Source organism: Hippopotamus amphibius, chromosome X, assembly GCF_030028045.1.
Source record: "Hippopotamus amphibius kiboko isolate mHipAmp2 chromosome X, mHipAmp2.hap2, whole genome shotgun sequence".
NCBI classification, from domain to species: Eukaryota; Metazoa; Chordata; class Mammalia; order Artiodactyla; family Hippopotamidae; genus Hippopotamus; species Hippopotamus amphibius.
Window position 1 is genome coordinate 63680812 of NC_080203.1, and position 23709 is coordinate 63704520.

At 34.0% G+C, this 23709-nt stretch overlaps 1 protein-coding gene across 5 annotated transcripts in view; it reads left to right on the forward strand.

Moving 5' to 3' along the window:
- Window positions 1-23709, forward strand: part of CHM (CHM Rab escort protein) — a 244442-nt gene that overhangs the window by 95685 nt on the left and 125048 nt on the right. For all 5 annotated transcript variants that reach the window (XM_057718481.1, XM_057718478.1, XM_057718480.1 and 2 more), the window contains exons 6-8: window positions 3007-3123; window positions 3639-3759; window positions 5578-5803. In XM_057718481.1, coding sequence (XP_057574464.1) covers window positions 3007-3123; window positions 3639-3759; window positions 5578-5803 — 464 coding nt within the window. The remainder of the gene's footprint in view (window positions 1-3006; window positions 3124-3638; window positions 3760-5577; window positions 5804-23709) is intronic.

A 23709-nucleotide genomic window follows, 5' to 3' on the forward strand; every position in this document is an offset into this window, starting at 1 on the left:
AGGCTTTTCTATTTAATGTGCTCTCTTGAAGTTCCATGTTATAAAGAGAGGGACTAATGCTTCTCACATTTTGCTGATCCAATCACACATCTTCATACTGCTGATCTCTTTGAACCTGATCCCTGAAAATATGAATAGTTTTTTACTACTCATAGGTTCTTTCTGACATAGCTCTCTGTGCCTGATTCTGCTTTGGTCTGAGTTGGCTGCTGCCTTGGTCCTACCTCATATTTCTGTACTATATATTTCACCTACTTTGATCCTACCTGTCTTGTCTACCTACTTTGATCCTGCTGTGCTTTGAAGTCTAGCATTAGTTCCATGTTACCTTGGCTATTAATTTCTGGGTGAAAGTTTAATCATAACTTGCTAATAGTCTTCCTGTTCTCATGAGCAGGAAAGAATTTAAAAAGACAAAACACTGAAGTAGTCAATTAACAAATGAGTTTTGTTCTGAAATTTTCATTTTGAATTAGTTATTTGGAATTTGGAATGCCTAACTTAAAGAAACGATGATGTAAACGGTGGTTAAGAATCAAGACTACTTCATAAAAGTCTCTAACCCTTATGTTAGCTGAAATATAGTATAAATCTTGCAAAGGAAAGTGGTAGAAGAAGTGCTGTTTGAGTTTTTGGAATTAGTGTAGGAAATGATTCACTTATATAAGAAAGTGCATGCTTGTTTTGGTGCAGGGGGAGATAGTTTAATTAGATGCTGAGACATTTGAGGAGACTCTGAAGGAGATTTCTGGGTATTTTCACAAGTTTGAACAGTTAATAATAGCGGTTCTCTTAGGGTAAATTAAAAATAAACATGTCTAGAGGAGTCAAGGCAGTTGTACTTTGTTCTGCATAGTTTTCATGGGTTCACATATTTTTAAAATGACCAATAATGATTTACTGTACTCATCCTATAAAAGCTGGGATAGCTAAAGAATGTATAACCATAGCAATACAAGAGGTTTATTATCAGTTTTTAAAAGTTAGTTATTTAATGAACATTTATTGATTACCTACTGTGTGGAAAGCAGTATATTCCATGATATTGAGTCAGTCAGTTACTCCTGGGAAATTCCATCTGTTCTAATAATTGCAGTTATTACATCTGAGTTTAGGGTGTTTGACAAATATCTGTCTGAAGCCCTACCTCTTTCCTAAAATCTCCAAACTATTTGACGTTTCTACATGCATTTCATCTCGGAGTCATCATGATAAAACTGACAAGTATTGTGGTGCTTTACAGTTTACAGAACTCATCTGTGTATACAGCCTTTTAAAAATTAATCTTATAGCTCAGGGTAGATTAGTTAAATAAAGTACTTTATAGTACTATACTGCTTAGACTAATAGAGAAGATGATCAAAGATGAAGTTCTTACAAATAAAACTCATTTCTAAGAAAGTCCATACCCTTAATAATTATGGAACCAGCATGCCAAGTGAAGCAAAAGTTGTTAATTATTAAATCTAGTTGCCATTATTATAACCAAACTGAAGTATTTTTTAGCCTCTCACCACTGTGAAATTGCTATGGTAGGTCACTTATAGAATGATGGAAAAAAAGCTTAGGTTTAAATATGGTACATATTCATTATTTCTAAGCTTCAGACAAAAGTTTATATAGTTTTTATTAAAATGTGTTTTCATTCTTCAGTGATACCTTAAGTGCTTTATTTTTAAAGCTGGCATTAAATCTTAAGGTTTATTAGAAATCTTATTAAGTTAAAATACATTCTGTGTTTGATATATTAATATTTGTGAAATTATTATGACTATTGAGGGATCATTGAATCTCCAGATTTTGTGTTTTTAAACAAGTAAGGTATTTGAAGTAACTTTTTATTATAATTACAGAATTAAGACCTGGCAGTGTATTCTTAAAAGCATGAGCTATGTCAGTTTGTGTAGTATATTAGGCTGAAGGTAGTGAAGTAACATGCCGTAGTTAGGATAATTGATTTCAAAAAAAGCAATGTCAATTTTGTTCTGCACAATGTTAGACTAATATAATAGTTTATAAAGATTTACCTAACTGATATTGATTTACAGAAAAGTCTGTACTGAACCTCTTGCATACTCAGATTAATGGTTTTGATTTTTTCAGTTCCCTTTTTTTTGTAGTAAAGCTTTTTTTTTTCCTTTTCTCCCCCCCTTATTACAGATGTAATATTTACATATTTAACATTTATCGAGTTGTAGCCACTTAAAGGTATCTCATTATAGGAAATAGCCAAATCTGTTGCATGTAACCATTTGTTTAAATTTAAAACATGCTAGATACTACTATTGAAATTGTTTTTGTCTCGCTGAAATTGGTTATGAGATATATTGAAAGATTAAATGGGTCTCACATGCATGCTAGCAATAACCATCATCCTTACTTCTTGATAAAGACATATCATATGAATCTAGACTGCTAGGATTACAGAGACCTTATAATTTGACTCTTTGGGTGGACATGCATAGCCAGTCTTTTTCGTTTTTAGTTTATGAGGAGGTCCAGCAGGCTGGTTTCTTCTTAAGCACCTGACCTTATATAGAGCTGTAGTCCCTTATCCAAAACCCTTGGGGCCTGGTGTGTTGTTATTTGGATTTAAAAAAATTATTTTAGAAAGTAATACAGTATATATGCTGGCTGATATTTTATATATGATGTAACATTCTTAGCAGGGTCTGAAGAGGCACTCTATAATTAAACATATTAATATTTTTGCAGTCAGATGTATGAATAGTCACATTAACTGGGACAAACGGATGGAAGAGCCTTGTAATCAGTTTGGGCCAGTTATGAAAAGAGTTTGGGTTCCAGAATTTTGGGGATTTTGAATTTCAGATAATAAATTGTGAACCTATAATAAATTGTGTTATGTATTATAATATTAATAGGTATAATGCTTTTTACAAATAACTTAAAATATAACAAAATTATGTATCTTTATTCAGTGTTTATCAATTTTTCCACTATTTCACCTTTTATTTCATTCTCTAAAATATTTTCTTTGTACAGCTGTTGTATTCTCGAGGATTGCTAATTGATCTTCTAATCAAATCTAGTGTTAGTCGATATGCAGAGTTCAAAAATATTACCAGGATTCTTGCGTTTCGAGAAGGAAGAGTGGAACAGGTACTATGCTGAGCAAGTATTGTAACTGGGTATGACTTTAAGGTACTATGTTTTGTTTAGGAAGGGTAAGCAAATAAGATTATTTTCCTGGTAAAGCAGCAAATTCCAATCCTGCATTGTGATTAACAAATGTAAATAGTAAGAGAGTACCAGTTAAAATGTCTAATGTTAATTTTCTCATGATTTATTCTGCATCTTGATGTTGGTGTTGAGAAAGTGTTAATTTCAGACAGCATTGCTAGATTTGAGCTGTCATTTGTTCCCAGTTAGGGGTAACATGCTCGTGGCCTTTTAATGGCGTAAAGAGCAACTTGGCAGGATTAAGTAAGAGAGCTCACAAGTTAATTAGCTCTGAAGTCAACAGAGATGCCATTAGAACTGATGGAAAGTAACATGAAAGAGCCTGGCTAGAAAGGAAATAATAATCTTGTTATACTTAAAGGGAAAAAAATGTCATTTAGAATATTTGTATTACTAGGAAGCAGTTTCTTAACTTTTAAAATCATGTTTTTCAGGTTCCTTGCTCCAGGGCAGATGTCTTTAATAGCAAACAACTTACTATGGTAGAAAAGCGAATGCTAATGAAGTTTCTCACATTTTGTATGGAGTTTGAGGAGCATCCTGATGAATATAAAGGTATTGTTTTTCATTAAATTTGTGTTCTCACATTATTTGAGATTTCTTATTATTTTAATATGCTTGCTCTGATTTAGTGAGCCACTTGCTATGCTTTTAAAGTATTTTTATTCTTCACTGTCCAATAGGTTAGTCTTTAGCAATATGTAGCTATTTAAATTTAAATTAATTAAAATAAATAAAATTTAAAATTTAGTTCCTCGGTCACACTTGCTACACTTCAAGTGCTCAGTAGCCACATGTGGCTAGTGACTACTATGTCTACAGTGCAGCTATAGAACATTTTCATCATGGCATCAGTGCTGTGCTGGGTGTTAATTTTTATTCTTAGTAACTAAACACTGCTGTCAACTGGTTCTTCATACATGATACTCCCTTTTCATTATCCATTAATTTTTTAACCATTTTTAAAATTGAAGTATAGTTAATTTACAATGTTATGTTAGTTTCAAGAGTACAGCAAAGTGATTCAGTTATATATATATATAAAACTGAATATATACATAATGTGTGTGTATACATACATATGTGTGTGTATATATACATAATATGTGTGTGTATATATATTCTTTTTCAGATTCTTTTCCATTATAGTTTATTGCAACATGTTGAATATAGTTCCCTGTGCTGTACAGTAGGTCCTTGTTGTTTATTTTATATATAGTGGTGTGTATATGTTACTCTCCCCCATTCCCATCCATTAATTTTTTTATCAGTCACTTAAAAATCTGTATATTTTTTCATTTTTCCAGGATCATTTTTGCTTGGAATGTTGAATTATCCATTTTGATTGATTAAAAAGAAGCTAGATGGTATGGGGGGGAAACCCCTGGATTAGGAGAGGACATGGAGGGTTTCCAGTCTTGGCTTTGACCCATTTCACTGTGTGATCTGGGACCAGTTACTTCAAAGTTTGTTGAAAGTTGAATACACCACTTTAGTATCAGAGCTTTACACTTAAAGTGCATTGAGCTGGAAAAGTTATTCAAAATAGGAATATTCACTTTATAAAGTTACAATGAGAAATACAGTTTTTTTAAATTATATAGAATATTAAAAATCTAGCACTTGTTCTTAAAGCTTCAAGTCCATCAAATACTGCCAGATTGTTCTCCACAGTAGTATAAACTTATATTCTCTCAGTAAATTTTTATAATTTTTGTTTATATGAATTATTTTTATAAAGTTTTTGTCTACCACTAACAGTCCAATTACATTTTTTCTGTTCTTGGTTTAAAGGAATAGTATTTAGGGGATCCTTATGTTTTGAGGTTTGATTATAAGGCGGTAAGATTGATTCCACTAGTCATACAGAAATTAGTTTCATTACTTTTTAAGTCATAGTTCACCTAAGTTTTAGGAAGAAATAGCAATTCAAAAAAATCAAATATCACTCTATCATTGTTTTCACCAAAAAATTGCCATTTGTCATATTTAATATTTCAAAGTATAATTATTGGCATTATTCTGCAGTTTTAATGATAAGAAAGTAAGATTATTGCTAACCGTGGAAACCTGTTGTGATGGTTAATAAATTATTTAATACTTTTCTAATTTTTTAAATTCATAATATACTAAACAAAGAATCATCATTTAAAGCTTAAAAATTGTGTCATCAATCCAGTTAGGACAGTGAGATTGTTTCTAGTCTTTTTTTGCCCCCTATAATCAATGGTCTCTGTCTAAAATGTAATAATATTACCACCTGTGTCCTTTGCCAAGTATTTTAAACAGACTTGATCTCATTTTTGTGCAGTAGTTTTAAGTGGAAGTTTGGTTCTGATTTTAATTGATAAATTTTCATCTTTCTTTTCATAGCCTATGAGGAAATTACATTTTCTGAATATTTAAAAACTCAAAAATTGACCCCCAACCTCCAATATTTTGTCCTGCATTCAATTGCAATGACCTCAGAGACAGCCAGCAGTACCATAGATGGTCTCAGAGCTACCAAAAACTTTCTTCACTGTCTTGGGCGGTATGGCAACACTCCATTTTTGTTTCCTTTATATGGCCAAGGAGAACTCCCTCAGTGTTTCTGCAGGTAAGACAGGTGTTGGTTTTCTTATCTCTTCTTAAGATGATACTTGAATAACAGATGAAGAATAAAAAGACAGAAATGAGATTTAGTCAAGATTTAGTATATGCAAACATATACTTTGTTGTTCTACTCTTTTATAATCTGTTTGCCTGCCTACCTACTTACGTAAATGATATAATCAGTCTGGCCTGTTTTTGAACTTTATAAAATAGAATCATACTGTAAATTCCATTTTCCACTCAATATTATGTTTCAAAGCATCATCCTTGTTGTGTGTAGTTACAGTTAACTTATTTTCATTGCTACATAGTATTCCATTTTGAGTATACTACAATTTATTATTCCATTTTTCTGTTGATGGGCACAGGGATTTTCCAGTTTTTTGTTGTTATTAACATCCTTGTGTATGTTTCAGAATATACAAGTTCAAGATTTTCTCTAGTATACATATCTAGGAGTGGAATTTGTAAGTCATGGGATATATGAAGGTTCATACAAAGTAGTGCCCAATTGTTTCTTGAGAGAGCTGTACAAACTTACCTCCCCCAGTGGTATATAAGTATTCTCATAGCTCTACATCTTTGCCAACATGGTGTTATCATCAGACTTTTTCATTTTTGTCAGTCTAATTCACATAAAGCATCATCACATTGTGTTTTTATTTTTCATTTCCTGGGTTACTAATGAGGTTGTGACTCTTCTCATGATTATTAGCTATTCATGTTTTCTCTTTTAGTAAATGCTTGTTCATGTCTTTTGCCCATTTGTCTGTTGGGTTCCTGTCTTTTGTTGATTTGTAGATGTTTTTATATATTCTGAATACTAATCTTTTCTCATGTATGTATGTATCTTGCCTGTATGTATGTATACATCTCTGTATGTATCTTGCCTTGTGGTATTTATGATACATGGAGGTCATTAAGGTTAATGTAGTCAAATCTTTTCGTTTTTACTTCATACTTTTGGGGGTAGTAGAGCATAGTAGTTAAGAACCTGGGCTATGGAAACAGACTGCCTAGACTTAAATCCTGGCTCCTCTGTTTATTAGCCATGTAACCTTGGACAAGTTTCACAATCTCTTTATAATGATTTGAAAGGATCAACTTTTGGGTTTTTTGATTCCCTGTGTCCTAGTTCAATAATTCCTGGTCTTTATTATCTCCTTTATTTTGCTTTCTTTGGGTTTTGTTCCACTCATCCCTCCCCTCCCCTGCCCTTGCCAATTCTTAGGCTGAAACCTAATGAGTTAAATATTCATCTTTTTAATTTTCTAATATAAGTATTAATATGGTTAAGTTCTAAATATTGTTTTGACTCTTACACAGCTATTGTATATTATTTTCATTATCTTTTAGTCCTGTCTTAATTTCCACTGTGATTTCTTCATTGACCCATGAGTTATTATGTGTTTTAAAATAGCTAATCTGGTTGATTCTTCTGCTCTTACCATCTAATTTAATTCTATTGTGTCTAGAAATTATGTATTTATGGTACTAATTCTTTGAACTTTATTTTATGACTTAGTTATGTCATCAGTTTTTGTAATTTTTGCAGGTGTGCTCAAGAAGAATGTGTTTATCTAGTTGTTGGGTATAGGGTTCTCTAATTATTGGTCTTGAAGTCTGATAAGTCAGGCTTCAAGGCATAATTTTCAAATTTTATTTTATATAAAATAGAAATAAAAATTTTATTTTTACTGAAGTGTTTTTTCCTTGATCTATTAATAATACAGTGACATGTTTTGAAATCTTGCATTATGTTTTTTGATTTGTTGGTTTCTCCCTATAATTCTATCAGTTTTTACCTTATATTTATTTTGAGGGAATTTATTGAGATCATATAAATGTATAATTGTTTAATCTTCCTGATGACTTTAATATTTTGCATAGTCTGCTGACTTTCTCCATCCCTAGTAATACATTTTTTTCCTAAAATCTACTTTGTCTGATGTCAAATAGCTACTCCAACTTTTCAATATTTGCCTGTTATATCTTTCTCCATCCCTTTATTTTTCAACTATATTTGGAGCTCTAAATAGCACATTATTATATATTTTTAATTCCATCTGACAGTCTCTTTTAACAAGCAGTATAAGTGCAGTTAACAGGAGTCCGTTCCTTCCTTCTGAAGTATGGAATTTTAATACTTCGTCTAGTTTATGCTCTGGGCAGTTAATGCTTCTTTATAAGTGATATATCTTTTCTCTCAGGCGGTTTTAAGATATTTTGTCTTTGGTGTTCTGCGTTTTCACTACAGTGAATTTAGTATTGGTTCCTTTATTTATCTAGCTTGTTATAGGTCAGACCATATGAAGTTAACAATATTAAAACATTTTGACCTACAATTCTATATGGTTCAGACAACTACATTGTATTTCCTCTATCTGTGAATTGTCATATATTATTTTAGAAAATTATCAGTAAGTATCTTGCAAATGTTGTTATTGTCCATTGTCTCTATTTTCACCTTTTTGGAACCACAAGTAGATATGTTTTAGAACTTAGCATTCTCTCTTCCATATTTTTTAATCTCTCTTTCATATTTTCTATTTCCTTGTCCTTTCTGCTACATTCTGGGTACCTTACAAAGGTCTGTTTTCCAGTTTATTAATTCTCTTCACCTGTAACTAATCTACAATTTAACACTTTTCTTTTATTCAAGTATATTTATCTTTCATTTTTTAAGAACTTTTATTGAGATACAGTTAACATACAATAAACTGCATATATTTAGAGTGCAATATTTGGTATCCCAATCTCCCAATTCATTCCCCTGCAACCCTCCCCACTTTCCCCACTTGGATTCCATATGTTTGTTCTCTACATCTGTGTCTCTATTTCTGCCTTGCAAACTGGTTGATTTGTACTGTTTTTCTATATTTCGCATATATGTGTTAATATACGATATCTGTCTTTCTCATTCTGACTCACATCACTCTGTATGACAGTCTCTAGGTCCAAACATGTCTCTATAAATGTTCCAGTTTCATTGCTTTTTACAGTTGAGTAATATTCCATTCTATATATGTACCACATCTTCTTTATCCATTCATCTGTTGATGGACATTTAAGTTGCTTCCATGTCCTGGCTATTGTAAATGGTGCTGCAGTGAACATTGGAGTGCATGTGTCTTTCGGAATTATGGTGTTCTCTGGGTATATGCCCAGCATTGGGATTGCTAGTCCTATTTTTATTTTTTCAAGGAACCTCCATACTGTTCTCCATAGTGGCTGTATCAATTTACATTCCGACCAACAGTGCAAGAAGGTTCCCTTTTCTCCACACCCTCTCCAGCATTTAATGTTTGTAGATTTTTCTGATGCCTATTCTAACCGGTGTGAGGTGATACTTCATTGTATTTTTGATTTACATTTCTCGAATAATTAGTGATGTTGAGCAGCTTTTCATGTGCCTCTTGGCCATTCGTATGTCTTCTTTGGAAAAATGCGTATTTACGTCTTCTGCCCATTCTTTGATTGGGTTGTTTGTTTTTTTGATATTGAACTGGATGAACTGTTGATATATTTTGGAGATGAATCCTTTGTCTGTTGATTCGTTTGCAAATATTTTCTCCCATTCTGAGGGTTTTCTTTTCATCTTGCTTATAGATTCCTTTGCTGTGCAGAAGCTTTGAAGTTTCATTAGGGCTCACGTATTTATTTTTCTTTTTATTTCCATTACTTTAGGGGGTGGATCAAAAAAGATCTTGCTGTTATTTATGTTGAAGAGTGTTTTTCCTATGTTTTCCTTTAGGAGTTTTATAGTGTCTGGCCTTACATGTAGGTCTTTAATCCATTTTGAGTTTATTTTTGTGTATGGTGTTTGATAGTGGTCTAATTTCATTCTTTAACATGTAGCTGACCAATTTTCCCAGCACCACTTATTGAAGAGGCTGCCTTTTCTCCATTGTATATCCTTGCCTCCTTTGTCATAGATTAGTTGCCCATAGTTTATCTCTGGGCTTTCTATCCTGTTCCATTGATCTATATTTCTGTTTTTGTGCCAGTACCATATTGTCTTGATCACTGTAGCCTTGCAGTATAGCCTGAAGTCAGGAAGCCTGATTCCACCAACTCCGTCTTTCCTCCTCAAGATTGATTTGAATATTTGGGGTCTTTTGTGTTTCCATACAAATCGTAAAATTTATTGTTCTAGTTCTGTGAAAAATGCCATTGGTAATTTGATCGGGATTGCATTGAATCTGTAGATTGCTTTGGGTAGTATAGTCATTTTCAAAATGTTGATTCTTCCAATCCAGGAGCAAGGTTTCTCGCCCCATCTGTTTGTGTCATCTTTGATTTCTTTCATTAGTGTCTTATAGTTATCTGAGTTCAGGTCTTTTACCTCCTTGGTTAGATTTATTCCTAGGTGTTTTATTCTTTTTGTTGCAATGGTGAATGGGATTGTTTCCTTAATTTCTCTTTCTGATCTTTCATTGTTAGTGTATAGAAATGCAAGGGATTTCTTTGTGTTACTTTTGTATCCCGCAACTTTACCAAATTCATGGATTAGCTCAAGTAGTTTTCTGGTGGCATCTTTAGGATTTTCTATGTATAGTATCATGTCATCTGCAAACAGTGACAGTTTTACTTCTTCTTTTCCAATTTGGATTCCTTTTATTTCTTTTTCTTCTGTGATGGCTGTGGCAAGGACTTCCAAAACTATGTTGAATAGTAGTGGCGAGAGTGGACATCCTTGTCTTGTGCTTGATCTTAGAGGGAATGCTTGTAGTTTTTCACCGTTGAGAATAATGTTTGCTGTGGGATTGTCATATATGGCCTTTATTATGTTGAGGTAGGTTTCCTCTGTGCCCACATTCTGGAAAGTTTTTATCATAAATGGGTGTTGAATTTTGCAAAAGCTTTTTCTGCATCTATTGAGATGATCATGTGGTTTTTATCCTTCAATTTGTTAGTATGGTATATCACATTGATTGATTTGCATATATTGAAGAATCCTTGCATTCCAGGGATAAATCCCACTTGATCATGGTATATGATCCTTTTAATGTGTTGTTGGATTCTGTTTGCTAGTATTTTGTTGAGGACTTTTGCATCTAAATTAATCAGTGATATTAGTCTGTGATTTTCTTTTCTTGTAGTATCTTTGTCTGGTTTTGGTACCAGGGTGATGGTGGCCTCATAGAATGAGTTTGGGAGTATTCCTTCCTCTGCAATTTTTTGGAAGAGTTTGAGAAGGCTGGGTGTTAGTTCTTCTCTAAATGTTTGATAAAATTCACCTGTGAATCTATCTGGTCCTGGACTTTTGTTGGTTGGGAGATTTATAATCACAGTTTGAATTTCATTACTTGGGATTGGTCTGTTCATATTTTCTGTTTCTGCCTGATTCACTCTTGGAAGGTCATACCTTTCTAAGAAACTGTCCATTTTATCCTTTTGTCCATTTTATTGGCATATACTTGCTTGTAGTAGTCTCTTATGGTGCTTTTTATTTCTTTGGTGTCTGCTGTATCTTCTCCTTTGTCATTTCTAATTTTATTGATTTGCGTCCTCGCCCTCTTTTTTCTGATGAGACTTGCTACGGGTTTATCAATTTTATCTTCTCAAAGAACCAGATTTTCGTTTTATTGATTTTTGCTATTGTTTTCTTTGTTTCTATTTCATTTATTTCTGCTATGATCTTTATGATTTCTCTCCTTCTGCTAACTTTGGGTTTTGTTTGCTCTTCTTTCTCTAGTTTCTTTAGGTGTAAGGTTAGATTGTTTATTTGGGATTTTTCTTGTTTCTTGAGGTAGGACTGTATTGCTATACAGTTTGCTCTTAGAACTAACTTTGCTGCATCCCATAAGTTTTGGGTCATTGTGTTTTCATTGTCATTTGTCTCTAGGTATTTTTTAATTTCCTCTTTGATTTCTTCAGTGATCTGTTGGTTATTTAGTAGCGTATTGTTTAGCCTCCATGTGTTTGTGTTTTTTACAGTTCTTTCCCTGTAATTGATTTCTAATCTCATAACATTGTGGTCAGAAAAAATGATTCATACAATTTCAATTTTCTTGAATTTACCAATGATTGATTTATGACCCAAAATGTGATCTATCCTGGAGAATGTTCCATGTGCTCTTGAGAAGAATGTGTTATCTGCTATTTTTGGATATAATGTCCTATAGATATCTATTAAATCAAGCTCAGTTATTGTGCCCTTTAAAGCTTGTATTTCCTTATTAATTTTCTGTGTGGTTGATCTGTCCATTGGTGTACGTGGAGTGTGTTAAAAGTCCCCCACTATTATTGTGTTACTGTCTATTTCCTCTTTCATAGTTGTTAGCATTTGCCTTATGCATTGAGGTGCTCCTATATTGGGTGCATATATATTTATACTTGTTATTTCTTCTTCTTCCATTGATCCCTTGATCTTTATGTAGTGTCCTTTCTTGTCTCTTGTAACATTTTTTATTTTAAAGTCTATTTCATCTGATAGGATTATTGCTGCTCCAGCTTTCTTTTGATTTCCATTTGCATGGAATATCTTTTTCCATGCCCTCACTTTCAGCCTGTATGTGTCCCTAGGTCTGAAATGGGTCTCTTGGAGAGAGCATGTATATGGGTTTTGTTTTTGTATCCATTCAGCCAGTCTGTGTCTTTTGGTTGGTGCTTTTAGTCCATTTACATTCAAGGTAATTATCGATATGTATGTACCTATTACCATTTTCTTAATTGTTTTGTTTTTGTAGGTCCTTTTCTTCTCTTATGTTTGCCACTTAGAGAAGTTCCTTTAGCATGTGTTGTAGGGCATGTTTGGTGGTGCTGAATTCTCTTAGCTCTTGATTGTCTGTAAAGCTTTTGATTTCTCTGTCAAATCTGAATGAGATCCTTGCTGGGTGGAGTATTCTTGGCTTCCTCCAGAAGAGGGCAGACAGCATTATCAAGCAGTACCAGCAGTATTTCGTCTTCTGCAAATGAAAACCACAGCCACAGAAAGATAGAGAAAATGAAAAAGCAGAGGACTTTGCATCAGGTGAAAGGACAGGATAATACCCCAGAAAAACAACTGAATGAAGAGGAGATAGGCATCCTTACAGAAAAAGTATTCATAATAATGATGATAAAGATGATCTAGAACTTTGAAAAGAGACTGGATGCAAAGATCAAAAAGTTTACCAAAGACCTAGAAGAATTAAAGAACAAACAAACAGAGATATGCAACACAATAACTGAAATGAAAAAATACACTAGAAGGAACTAATAGTGGGTAAAGTGAGGTAGAAGGGTGAATAAGTGACCTGGAAGACAGAATGGTGATCATCACTGATGCAGAAAAGAATAAAGAAAAAAGAATGAAAAGATCTGAAGGCAGCCTAGGAGACCTCTGGGACAATGTTAAACGCACTAACATTCACATTATACGGGTCCCAGAAGGAGAAGAGAGAGAGAGAAAGGACCCGAGAAAATACTGAAAGAGATTATAGTTGAAAACTTCCCTAACATGGGAAAGGAAACAGCTACCCAAGTCCGGGAAGCACAGAGAGTCCCAGGCAGGATAAACCCAAGGAGAAACATGCCAAGACATATAGTAGTCTAATTGACAAAAGTGAAGGACAGAGGAAAGTTATTAAAAGCAACAAGGGAAAAATGACAAATAACATACAAGGGAACTCCCATAAGGGTAACAGCTGATCTCTCAGCAGAAACTCTGCAAGCCAGAAGGGAGTGGCATGATATATTTAAAGTGATGAAAGCAGAGAAGCTACAACCAAGAATACTCTACCCAGCAAGGATCTCAGTCAGATTTGACGGAGAATTCCAAATCTTTACAGACAAGCAATAGCTAAGAGAATTCAGCACCACCAAACATGCCCTACAACACATGCTATAGGAACTTCTCTAAGTGGCAAACATAAGAGAAGAAAAGGACTTACAAAAACAAAAACAAAACAATTAAGAAAATGGTAAGAGGAACATACATATCGATAAATTACCTTGAATGTAAATGGACTAAAGGCACCAACCAAAAGACACAGACTGGCTGAATGGATACAAAAACAAGACCCATATATATGCTGTCTCCAAGAGACCCATTTCAGACCTAGGGACACATACAGGCTGAAAGTGAGGGCATGGAAAAAGATATTCCATGCAAATGGAAATCAAAAGAAAGCTGGAGCAGCAATAATCCTATCAGATGAAATAGACTTTAAAATAAAAAATGTTACAAGAGACAACAAAAGACACTACATAAAGATCAAGGGATCAATCCAAGAAGAAGAGAAAACAATTATGAATATATATGCACCCAATATAGGAGCATCTCAATATATAAGGCAAATGCTAGCAACAATGAAAGAGGAAATCGCCAGTAACACAATCATAGTGGGGGACTTTAACACCCCAATTACACCAATGGACAGATCATCCACATAGAAAATTAATCAGGAAACACAAGCTTTAAAGGACACAATAAACCAGCTAGACTTAATAGATATCTATAAGACATTACATCCAACAACAGCAGATTACACTTTCTTCTCAAGAGCACATGGAACATTCTCCAGGATAGATCACATTTTCAGTCACAAGTCAAGCTTTGGTTAATTTAAGAAAACTGAAATTGTATCAAGCATGTTTTCTGACCATAACACTATGAGATTAGAAATCAATTGCAGAAAAAAACTGTAAAAAACACAAACACATGGAAGCTAAACCATATGCTACTAAATAACCAAGAGATCAATGAAGAAACCAGATGAAATCAAAAAGTACCTGGAGACAAATGACAATGAAAAAATAACAATCTAAAACTTATGGGATGCAGCAAAAGCAGTTCTAAGAGTGAAGTTTATAGCAATACCTCAAGAAAGAGGAAAAATCTCAAATAAACAACCTAACCTTGCACCTAAAGAAACTAGAAAAAGAAGCACAAACAAAACCCAAAATCAGTATAAGGAGAGAAATCATAAAGATCAGAGAAGAAATAAATGAAATAGAAACAAAGAAAACAGTAGCAAAAATCAATAAAACTGAAAGCTGGTTCTTGCAGATGATAAACAAAATTGATAAACCTTTAGCAACACTTATCACAAAAATAACGGAGAGGACTCAAATCAATAAAATTAGAAATGAAACAGGAAGTTACAACAGACACCGCAGAAATAAAAAGCACCATAAGAGACTACTACTACTAAATGGACAAAAGGATGAAATGGACATATTCTTAGAAAGGTATGACCTTCCAAGAATGAATCAGGGAGAAATGGAAAATGTGAACACACCATTCCAAAGTAGTGAAATTCAAACTGTGATTAAAAATCTCCCAACAAACAAAAGTCCAGGACCAGATGGATTCACAGGTGAATTATATCAAACATTTAGAGAAGAACTAACACCCAGCCTTCTCAAACTCTTCCAAAAAATTGCAGAGGAAGGAATACTCCCAAACTCATTCTATGAGGCCACCATCACCCTGATACCAAAACCAGACAAAGATACTACAAGAAAAGAAAATCACAGACTAATATCACTGATTAATTTAGATGCAAAAGTCCTCAACAAAATACTAGCAAACAGAATCCAACAACACATTAAAAGGATCATATACCATGATCAAGTGGGATTTATCCCTGGAATGCAAGGATTCTTCAATATATGCAAATCAATCAATGTGATATACCATACTAACAAATTGAAGGATAAAAACCACATGATCATCTCAATAGATGCAGAAAAAGCTTTTGCAAAATTCAACACCCATTTATGATAAAAAAAACTCTTCAGAAAATGGGCATAGAGGGGACCTTCGTCAACATAATGAAGGGCATATATGACAAACCCACAGCAATCATCATTCTCAGTGGTGAAAAGTGAAAGCATTCCCTCTAAGATCAGGAACAAGACATGGTTGTCCAATCTCCCCATTACTATTCAACATAGTTTTGGAAGTCCTTGCTGCAGCAATCAGAGAAGAAAAGGAAATAAAAGGAATTCAAATGGCAAAGAAGTAAAACTGTCACTGTTCGCAGATGACATGATACTATACATAGAAAATCCTAAAGATGCCACCAGAAAACTACTTGAGCTAATCCATGAATTTGGTAAAGTTGCGGGATACAAAAGTAACACACAAGAAATCGTTTACATTTCTATACACTAACAGTGAAAGATCAGCAAGAGAAATTTAGGAAACAATTTCATTCACTATTGCAACAAAAAGAATAAAACACCTAGGAATAAACCTAACCAAGGAGGTAAAAGATCTGTACTCAGAAAAGAATCAGACGCTAATGAAAGAAATCAAAGATGACACAAACAGATGGAGAGAGAAACCTTGCTCCTGGATTGGAAGAATCAAGATTATGAAAATGACTATACTACCCAAAGCAATCTACAGATTCAATGCAAATCCTTATCAAATTACCAATTACATTTTTTGCAGAGCTAGAACAGAAAATCCTAAAATTTTATGTAGACACGAAAGACCCCGAATAGCCAAAGTAATCTTGAGGGAAAAAAAATGGAGCTGGATGAATCAAACTCCCTGACTTCAGATTATATTATAAAACTACAGTAATCAAGACAATATTGTGCTGGTACAAAAACAGAAATATAGGTTAGTGGAACAGGATAGAAAGCCCAGAGATAAACTATGGGCAACTAATCTATGATAAAGGAGACAGGGATTTACAGCGGAAAAACGAGAGCCTCTTCAATAAGTGGTGCTGGGAAAACTGGACAGCTACATGTAAAAGAATGAAATTAGACCACTATCTAACGCCATACACAAAAATAAACTCAAAATGGATTAAAGACCTACATGTAAGGCCAGACACTATAAAACTCCTAGAAGAAAACATGGGAAGAACTCTCTTTGACATAAATCACAGCAAGCACTTTTTTTGACCCACCTCCTGGAGTAACAGAAATAAAAACAAAAATAAATAAGTGGGACCTAATGAAACTTCAAAGCTTCTGCACCGCAAAGGAAACTATAAACAAGAAGAAAAGACAACCCTTAGAATGGAAGAAAATATTTACTAACGAATCAATAGACAAAGGATTAATCTCTAAAAAATATAATCAGTCCATGCATCTCACTAACAAAAAAACCAAACAACCCAATCAAAAAATGGGCAGAAGACCTAAATAGACATTTCTCCAAAGAAGACATACGGATGGTGAAGAGGCACATGAAAAGCTGCTCAACATCACTAATTATTAGAGAAATGTGAGTCAAAAGTATAATGAGGTATCACCTCATACCAGTTAGAATGGGCATCATCAGAAAATCTACAGACAGTAAATGCTGGAGAGGGTGTGTAGAATAGGGAACTCTCTTGCACTGTTGGTGGGAATGTAAATTGATACAGCCACTATGGAGAACAGTATGGAGGTTCCTTGAGAAACTAAAAATAGAGTTACCATGTGACCCAGCAATCCCACTGCTGGGCATATATCCAGAGAACACCATAATTCAAGAAGGCACATGCACTCCAGTGTTCATTGCAGCACTGTTTACAATTGCCAGGACATGGAAGCAACCTAACTGTCCATCAACAGATGAATGGATAAAGAAGATGTGGCACAGATATACAATGGAATATTAGCTGTAAAATGTAATGAAATTCGGACATTTGTAGAGACATGGATGAACCTCGAGTGTGTCATACGCAGTGAAGTGAGTCAGAGAAAAACAAATATCGTATATTAACACATATGTGGAATATAGATAAATGGTACAAATCAACCGGTTTGCAAGGCAGAAATGGAGACACAGATGTAAAGAACAAACATATGGACACCAAGTGGGGAAAGCGGGGCGGGGGGGAGGGGTGGCTGGGGGGGGGGATGGGTTGGAAGATTGTGATATATACATTACTAATAAGAAAAAAATATCAAATTGTACACTTTAAATATATGCAGTTTATTGTATGTCAATTGTATCTCAATAAAAGTTCTTAAAGAAAACAAAGAAACTAATAGGGGAGTTCTGTGCGTTTCTTAATCATTCTTTTCTTCTTCCTATGGCATTGCATGATTCAAAAGGAGCCACACTACTTTCTCTCATGTTCCCACTTACCACTTACCCCTACAGAACTTTAGGGTAAGTAATAGGGACAGAATGAATAGATCACTGAGGAGTGAGCAGAAGCTCACTGGCTTCCTTACCAGCACTTTATAAAACTGGAATATTTAACCTCATTCTTATTGTTTCTCAGAATCCCTATATCTGCTTTCCTAATTTATACATTCGTAAATATATATTTATTATTTGTTTTTTTGTTGTTTTTAAGGGAAAAGACATTTAAAAGTTTCATTTGTTTTTCCTGTACTGATAAAAAGTTTGAATGACATCCTTATATGTTTAATTCTAAACAAAGAAAACATTTTTTCCCACAGATGATTGTAACCTTCTTAAGGCTGTGGTTTTATCGGCCTTCTGTGTCTTTTTATCCTCTGCAGAGCCTATCTCAGAACTTTGTTTGTGGTTCATATTTAGTATTTGTTATAAAAATTATATCTCACTCTCCAATTTGAAGTGAATTCAGATTTCAGGGAGTGATATAATTAAGTGTATATGTATTTGTGTAGGTAGATAGATATTAAAGACAACAACAAAAGACTCTTATGTTTGAAGGAGTGTATTAAACTTTTGGGTGGTTCTTTTGTATTTAAGGCAACTCTGAGTTCTTTCTACATATTATATATATGAATTTGTGTGTTTATAAATTACAATAAAATGCATTTACTTGGCCTTGGGATATTAACTTTTAATTTTATATTTGATTCCCTGCATAATGCTTTATAATTTCATATAAATATTGTTCTGTTTATATCCTAAAATACTAACAGTACCACCATCTATACATCATAGCCTACACTTTTTATCATCAGGTTATCAGAATTAGGTGTCACCTGTTCTATGATTTCTAACTACCATTCTGTATTCTGTTTTAATATAACCCTCTTAAGCGTTTCTCACAGCCAGTTACAGTGTGTTCTCATCAAGGCTACTGTTATAAATGGCATGCATGCATATTTATGTGAAGGATTCAAAGACTTTTGTAAGTCATATCCTTGTATTCTAAATGAAATTTGTATAAACATTATAACATTTTAACTACCAGAGATAACTTTCATGAGTGAGCACCCTTTGAAGTTTTTATCATTTTAAATAGGTAGATTTTTTTTTCAGCAAAGAAAATGAAGCTTATTTATTGTACTACATACTACCCATTAATATGTCAAGATACATAAATTGGACCATTACTGGAAGAAAAGTCATTGAAACCTATATATTTTTCTAGTGTAGCAAGCCATAGAATTTCCCCTACTGTGTAATAGTTGGTTAATATTTTTTTTTGGCACACTGGGCAGGATATGTATGCAGTATATAGGTTTTTAAACTCTCACACTGTATCTTCCAAACAGAAGTGCTTTTTAAGCCCTAACTGACTAATTTATTTCTGTTATCTGTGTGGTTGGTAACATGGTAGCCTTAGAACTACTTTCTAGTTCAGAATAGGTTTCATATACTGTGTCATGTTTTCATAACCTGTGAAATGGAGCACTACTTGTGGGAACAAACTCTACTTTTTTTTTTATAAATAGACCTAGACTGCCTGAAGATTGTTAACTTGTTTTTTGTAAAGAGAGTATTTAACTGATGGTTTACTACATAATTCAGCCTTCCATTCTTCAGATTTCAGCCTAGATTTTATTTCCTTTTTTTCCTTTAACATAGTGGGATTGTTAAAACATAAAGAATGAGAATGTTTTACTTTTAACATGTAATATAAAGTGTGTGTGTGTGTGTATATGTATGTATAAAATCACCACTGAATACTTTGTACCAGGTATTCTCACTCAGATGTCATTTTCCTCAGTATTGTATGTGGAAAATTGAATAGATGTGCAATCTGCCTCAGGAAATTGTGGAACACACATTGATTAACTTATAGCTTTATAAAAAGGAGGATGAAAGAACACCAAAAGTCCAAAACATATAAGTAACTTGCTCAGGATTATAGGAATAGCATGGAATGACAGGAAAGAGGATCTCCCATTTGATACATTGTCAGTAATGGCAGAAAGAATGATGCCCCACATGGGCCACATTGATGCTACTATGACTTGGTCATAACCATGGAATTTGTTTTTTAATATAAAATATAAGGTATTTTATATCATTTTGTTTTTTTTCCTCTGCTTTAAAAAAAGTGACTTCTTTAGTCCAAAGTCCAAGATCAAAACATATACTTTACTGAATGTTGTATTGTTCCATTTGGAGAATTCATAGTACAAAATATTTCTCAGACCAAAATATTTCTCCTGCTTATTTTATTCTGTAATAACCAAGTTTTTTATTCAGAGAATTTTCAGAAATCTAAGAGATATTTATTAACTTGGATCAACATATTTGAAAACCAAGAGAAACCTTAAAATTGACCAAAGATAATACTGATGGAAAATTTTATGAGTTTATGGCTTCAACTGCATATGAAGTCATAAAAAGCAAAATTGAGATGGCTTTTTAGTGTCTGCCCCCAGTGTTCCTACCCCTCCACCCCAACAAGTGTGGGCTAAATTATGGATCTAGATTCTTTAACGGTACATTTTTCCCTCCTCAGCAGAATTCTCCTTAATCTCTCTTCTTGCAAAAATCTCCCTACTATTCTGCTAGTGATATATAACTAGAAAAAATTAGAGTTGGAAGAATGCTGTTATATTGTTTTGACTGGTTGTCTAATTTTACAAATGAGGAAGTTTAAGATAAAAAGAGGCTGAGGCTAGAAAGCAGATTTCCAGATTTCCATTCTTCACAACCCGCTTCTTATACAGTGTTTCTTTAAACAATGTTTTCTGGAAAAACTTAAGAGGAGATAGTTAATAAAAATATTTTGGGGAGGATTTTTAAATATTTGTGGTTTAACAGCTTGTAATTTGATATGATTTCTTTTCGCACTGTCAATGCATAGTCATTCCCCTCCCCCCCCCCCCCCCCCCAAAAAAAAAAGGCAGGAGAGAATAAGGGCCATTCTTACGGTGTTCTAGAAACATGTCCCGATTCTTTGCCCAATAGGAAATACCAGTTTAGATTAATAAAGAAATTATTTCAACTTCCCAAATTTACCTAATTGATAAAAGGAAAAACAGACCATGAGCAGATTGATCTCCCTCCCACCCCTATAACTTATATGTATGCATTTGATAAACAGTAATGCAGATGAGCCCAGTAGCACTTATGCTTTATACGTTTTGGGGACTAGTTACTGTTGATCTGTTTTATGCTCCAAATCCCATTGGTTTCCTCCCACAGTGTCATAAGTAGAACTCCACGATACACCTAGGTGCAGAATCTGTCCCTATGTCTAAAGGTGCAGAATCTGTCCCTATGTCTAAATTGGTAGATTTGACCAGTCCAAATGTGTATGTGTGTGTTTATGTAAAGCTTGATTATTGAATCAAGCCTTAAATATTTGCAATTAAATGTTAAAAATTGCCAGAGTGAATTAAAAAGGAACAGAGTAATTAAATATTGAGTGAGTAAATCATATGGTTAAGTAAGAAATATTTTCATAGTGGATCACTACAGATTATTGTTTTGCAACATTGCAGGCGAATAGAACTGCACTGAAATATGCCAAAGGTTCTCAATCTAGGGTCCATAGGTCCTTGGAATTTATATGTAACAGGTTATATATATATATATCTTTTTAAAAATGTTCGTAGTTTCATCGGATTTTCACAGGCATCCATGACCTAATAACAAGGGTTGAGAACCATTGCTAGGAATTTTCTATAAAAGAAAGCATTATTTTTTTACTCAGATAATCATTCCTTAAGAGCTTATAAAAAGAAGAGGTTTTAAAGAGTGAATAACAAAGGTGCTTCTGGGCTGTAAAGACTGGGGAGAGGTGGGAAAACTTGGAAAATATTGCTATTGGAACTGTAATTTGCAAACACCTCTTTGGATAGATGCAAGCAGGTATGTGTGCTCTAGTAGTGTGGAAGAGGAGAAGTAAGTTTAGTGCTGTGAATTAAAGTGTACATTTTAGAGCCAGACCAATGGAGTCAAATCATGGTTTCACCATTCACTAGCTGTGTATCATTGGACAAGTTATTTAACCTCTCTGTGCTCTGGTTTAATTTTTCCCATGGGGATAATAATAGTACTATCTACTTCATAGGTTGTGAGGTTTAAAATGAATTAGTATCTAGAAAGTGCTGAAACAGTGCTTGCCTTAGTAAGTACTCATAAATATTGTGTTATTATTCTTCCTATGATTATGATGATTATTGCTGTTGTTGCTGCTGTTGTAGAATGCCACCAGGGCAAGTATGAGACCAAGTTAGGGACTGAGCCAGATTTGTGTTCTAATTCAGTGGGTCAACAAACTTTTTCCGTAAAGGGTCAGAATAGTAAATAGTTTAGGCTTTGCAAGCCACATCGTTTTGGTCAAAACTATTTGCAGTCTTAGACAATATGTAAAAGAATGAACATGGATGTGCTGCAAAAAAACTTTGTTTAAAAAATCGGTGGTAGGTTTTCCAACCCTAGTGTAGTCAACTGGATAGACTTGTACCTACAAAACATAATAATAATTTTTTTAAAACCCTTATATTAGAAGATTATACAAAATTGTCTCACTGCATTGCTGGGTATATATTAATCATTCATTAAGTATTTGATGGATAAATGAGTGAATAGTTGGTATTTATGAGTTGCTGCAAAAATTATGTGTTAAAAGACCCATAGAGCAGTATTTCTCACGTTTTCACTTACCTCAGAGTTTAACAGATTACTGCATCCCATACCCAGAGTTTCTGACTTGTAGATCTGAAGTGGGGCCTGAAAATTTGCACTCTAATAAGTTTCCAGATGTTGTTGATGCTGCTTGTTTAAGGAACACTGCTGATGAGGAAGCAACCAGGGGAATTGCTCTCTGGGCCCACTTCTAATCAACAAGAAGGAAAGGATTTAGTTAAAGTGACAGAAAACTTGTGAAGAAGCATCTGTGTCATTTGTTGTAAGTTTGATTATTTTCATTTCTTCCCATTTAATTCAACAGCTGTTTTCTAAGCATCTGTTTTCTGCTTAGTACTCTCCTAGGTGTAGTGGATGTATATGAAAAAGAATATGACATAGACAGACTGATAGCAGTGTCAATAGTGTTTACTGTAGTTGAGGAAATAAAATAAATTGCACACTCATGGACCAAGTAAAGAGTAAGAAAATATATTTCATCAGGTTCCAGAAGGTGCAGTGTAGGAATGAATGCCATCAGTACTCAGAAATGATTTGAAGGAGCCTAAACAGAAATGATGTGAAATTAATTTAATCAAGGCACACAGATGACACTTAGGAAGTTATAGGAATCTCAGACTGCTCTGTTAACCCATCCGTTTCTAGAAAAGAGCAAGAAGATTGGGCTCTACTCTGTGCCAGGAACCGTCAGTGGTCTGACCCCACCTTGTCATTGAACATGGTCCATTTCTGTGAGATACATAATTGTTCTAGAGGCTCTTGGTTTAGGCCAGAGTTTCTCAATCGAAGTATTGTTGACAGTTTTGGTAGGATAATTCTTTGCTGTGATGTGGGAAGAGCTGTCCTGTGCATTTTAGGATGTTTAGCAGCATATTTGGCCTCTTTGGTAGATGTCACTACCTTCATCTACCTACTTGTGACAGACAAAAATATCTCCAGACATTGCTAAATGTCCCCCAGGGGCAGAATAATCCCTGTTTGAGAAATACTGGTTTAGTCCAACTCAGTATATATTTGATTTGGTGTAGTCTACTCTAGCTAAGCATTGACAGGCAGGGAAAATAAAATGTTCTTTCAGGTCTTCTTATAATCTTATCACTCAATTTTCGGCTCCATAATCTGGAACTATGTAAAAATTCTTTAAGGGACAAAACAGTTTAAAATCTTTTGGCACTTGACTCAATGGAATAATT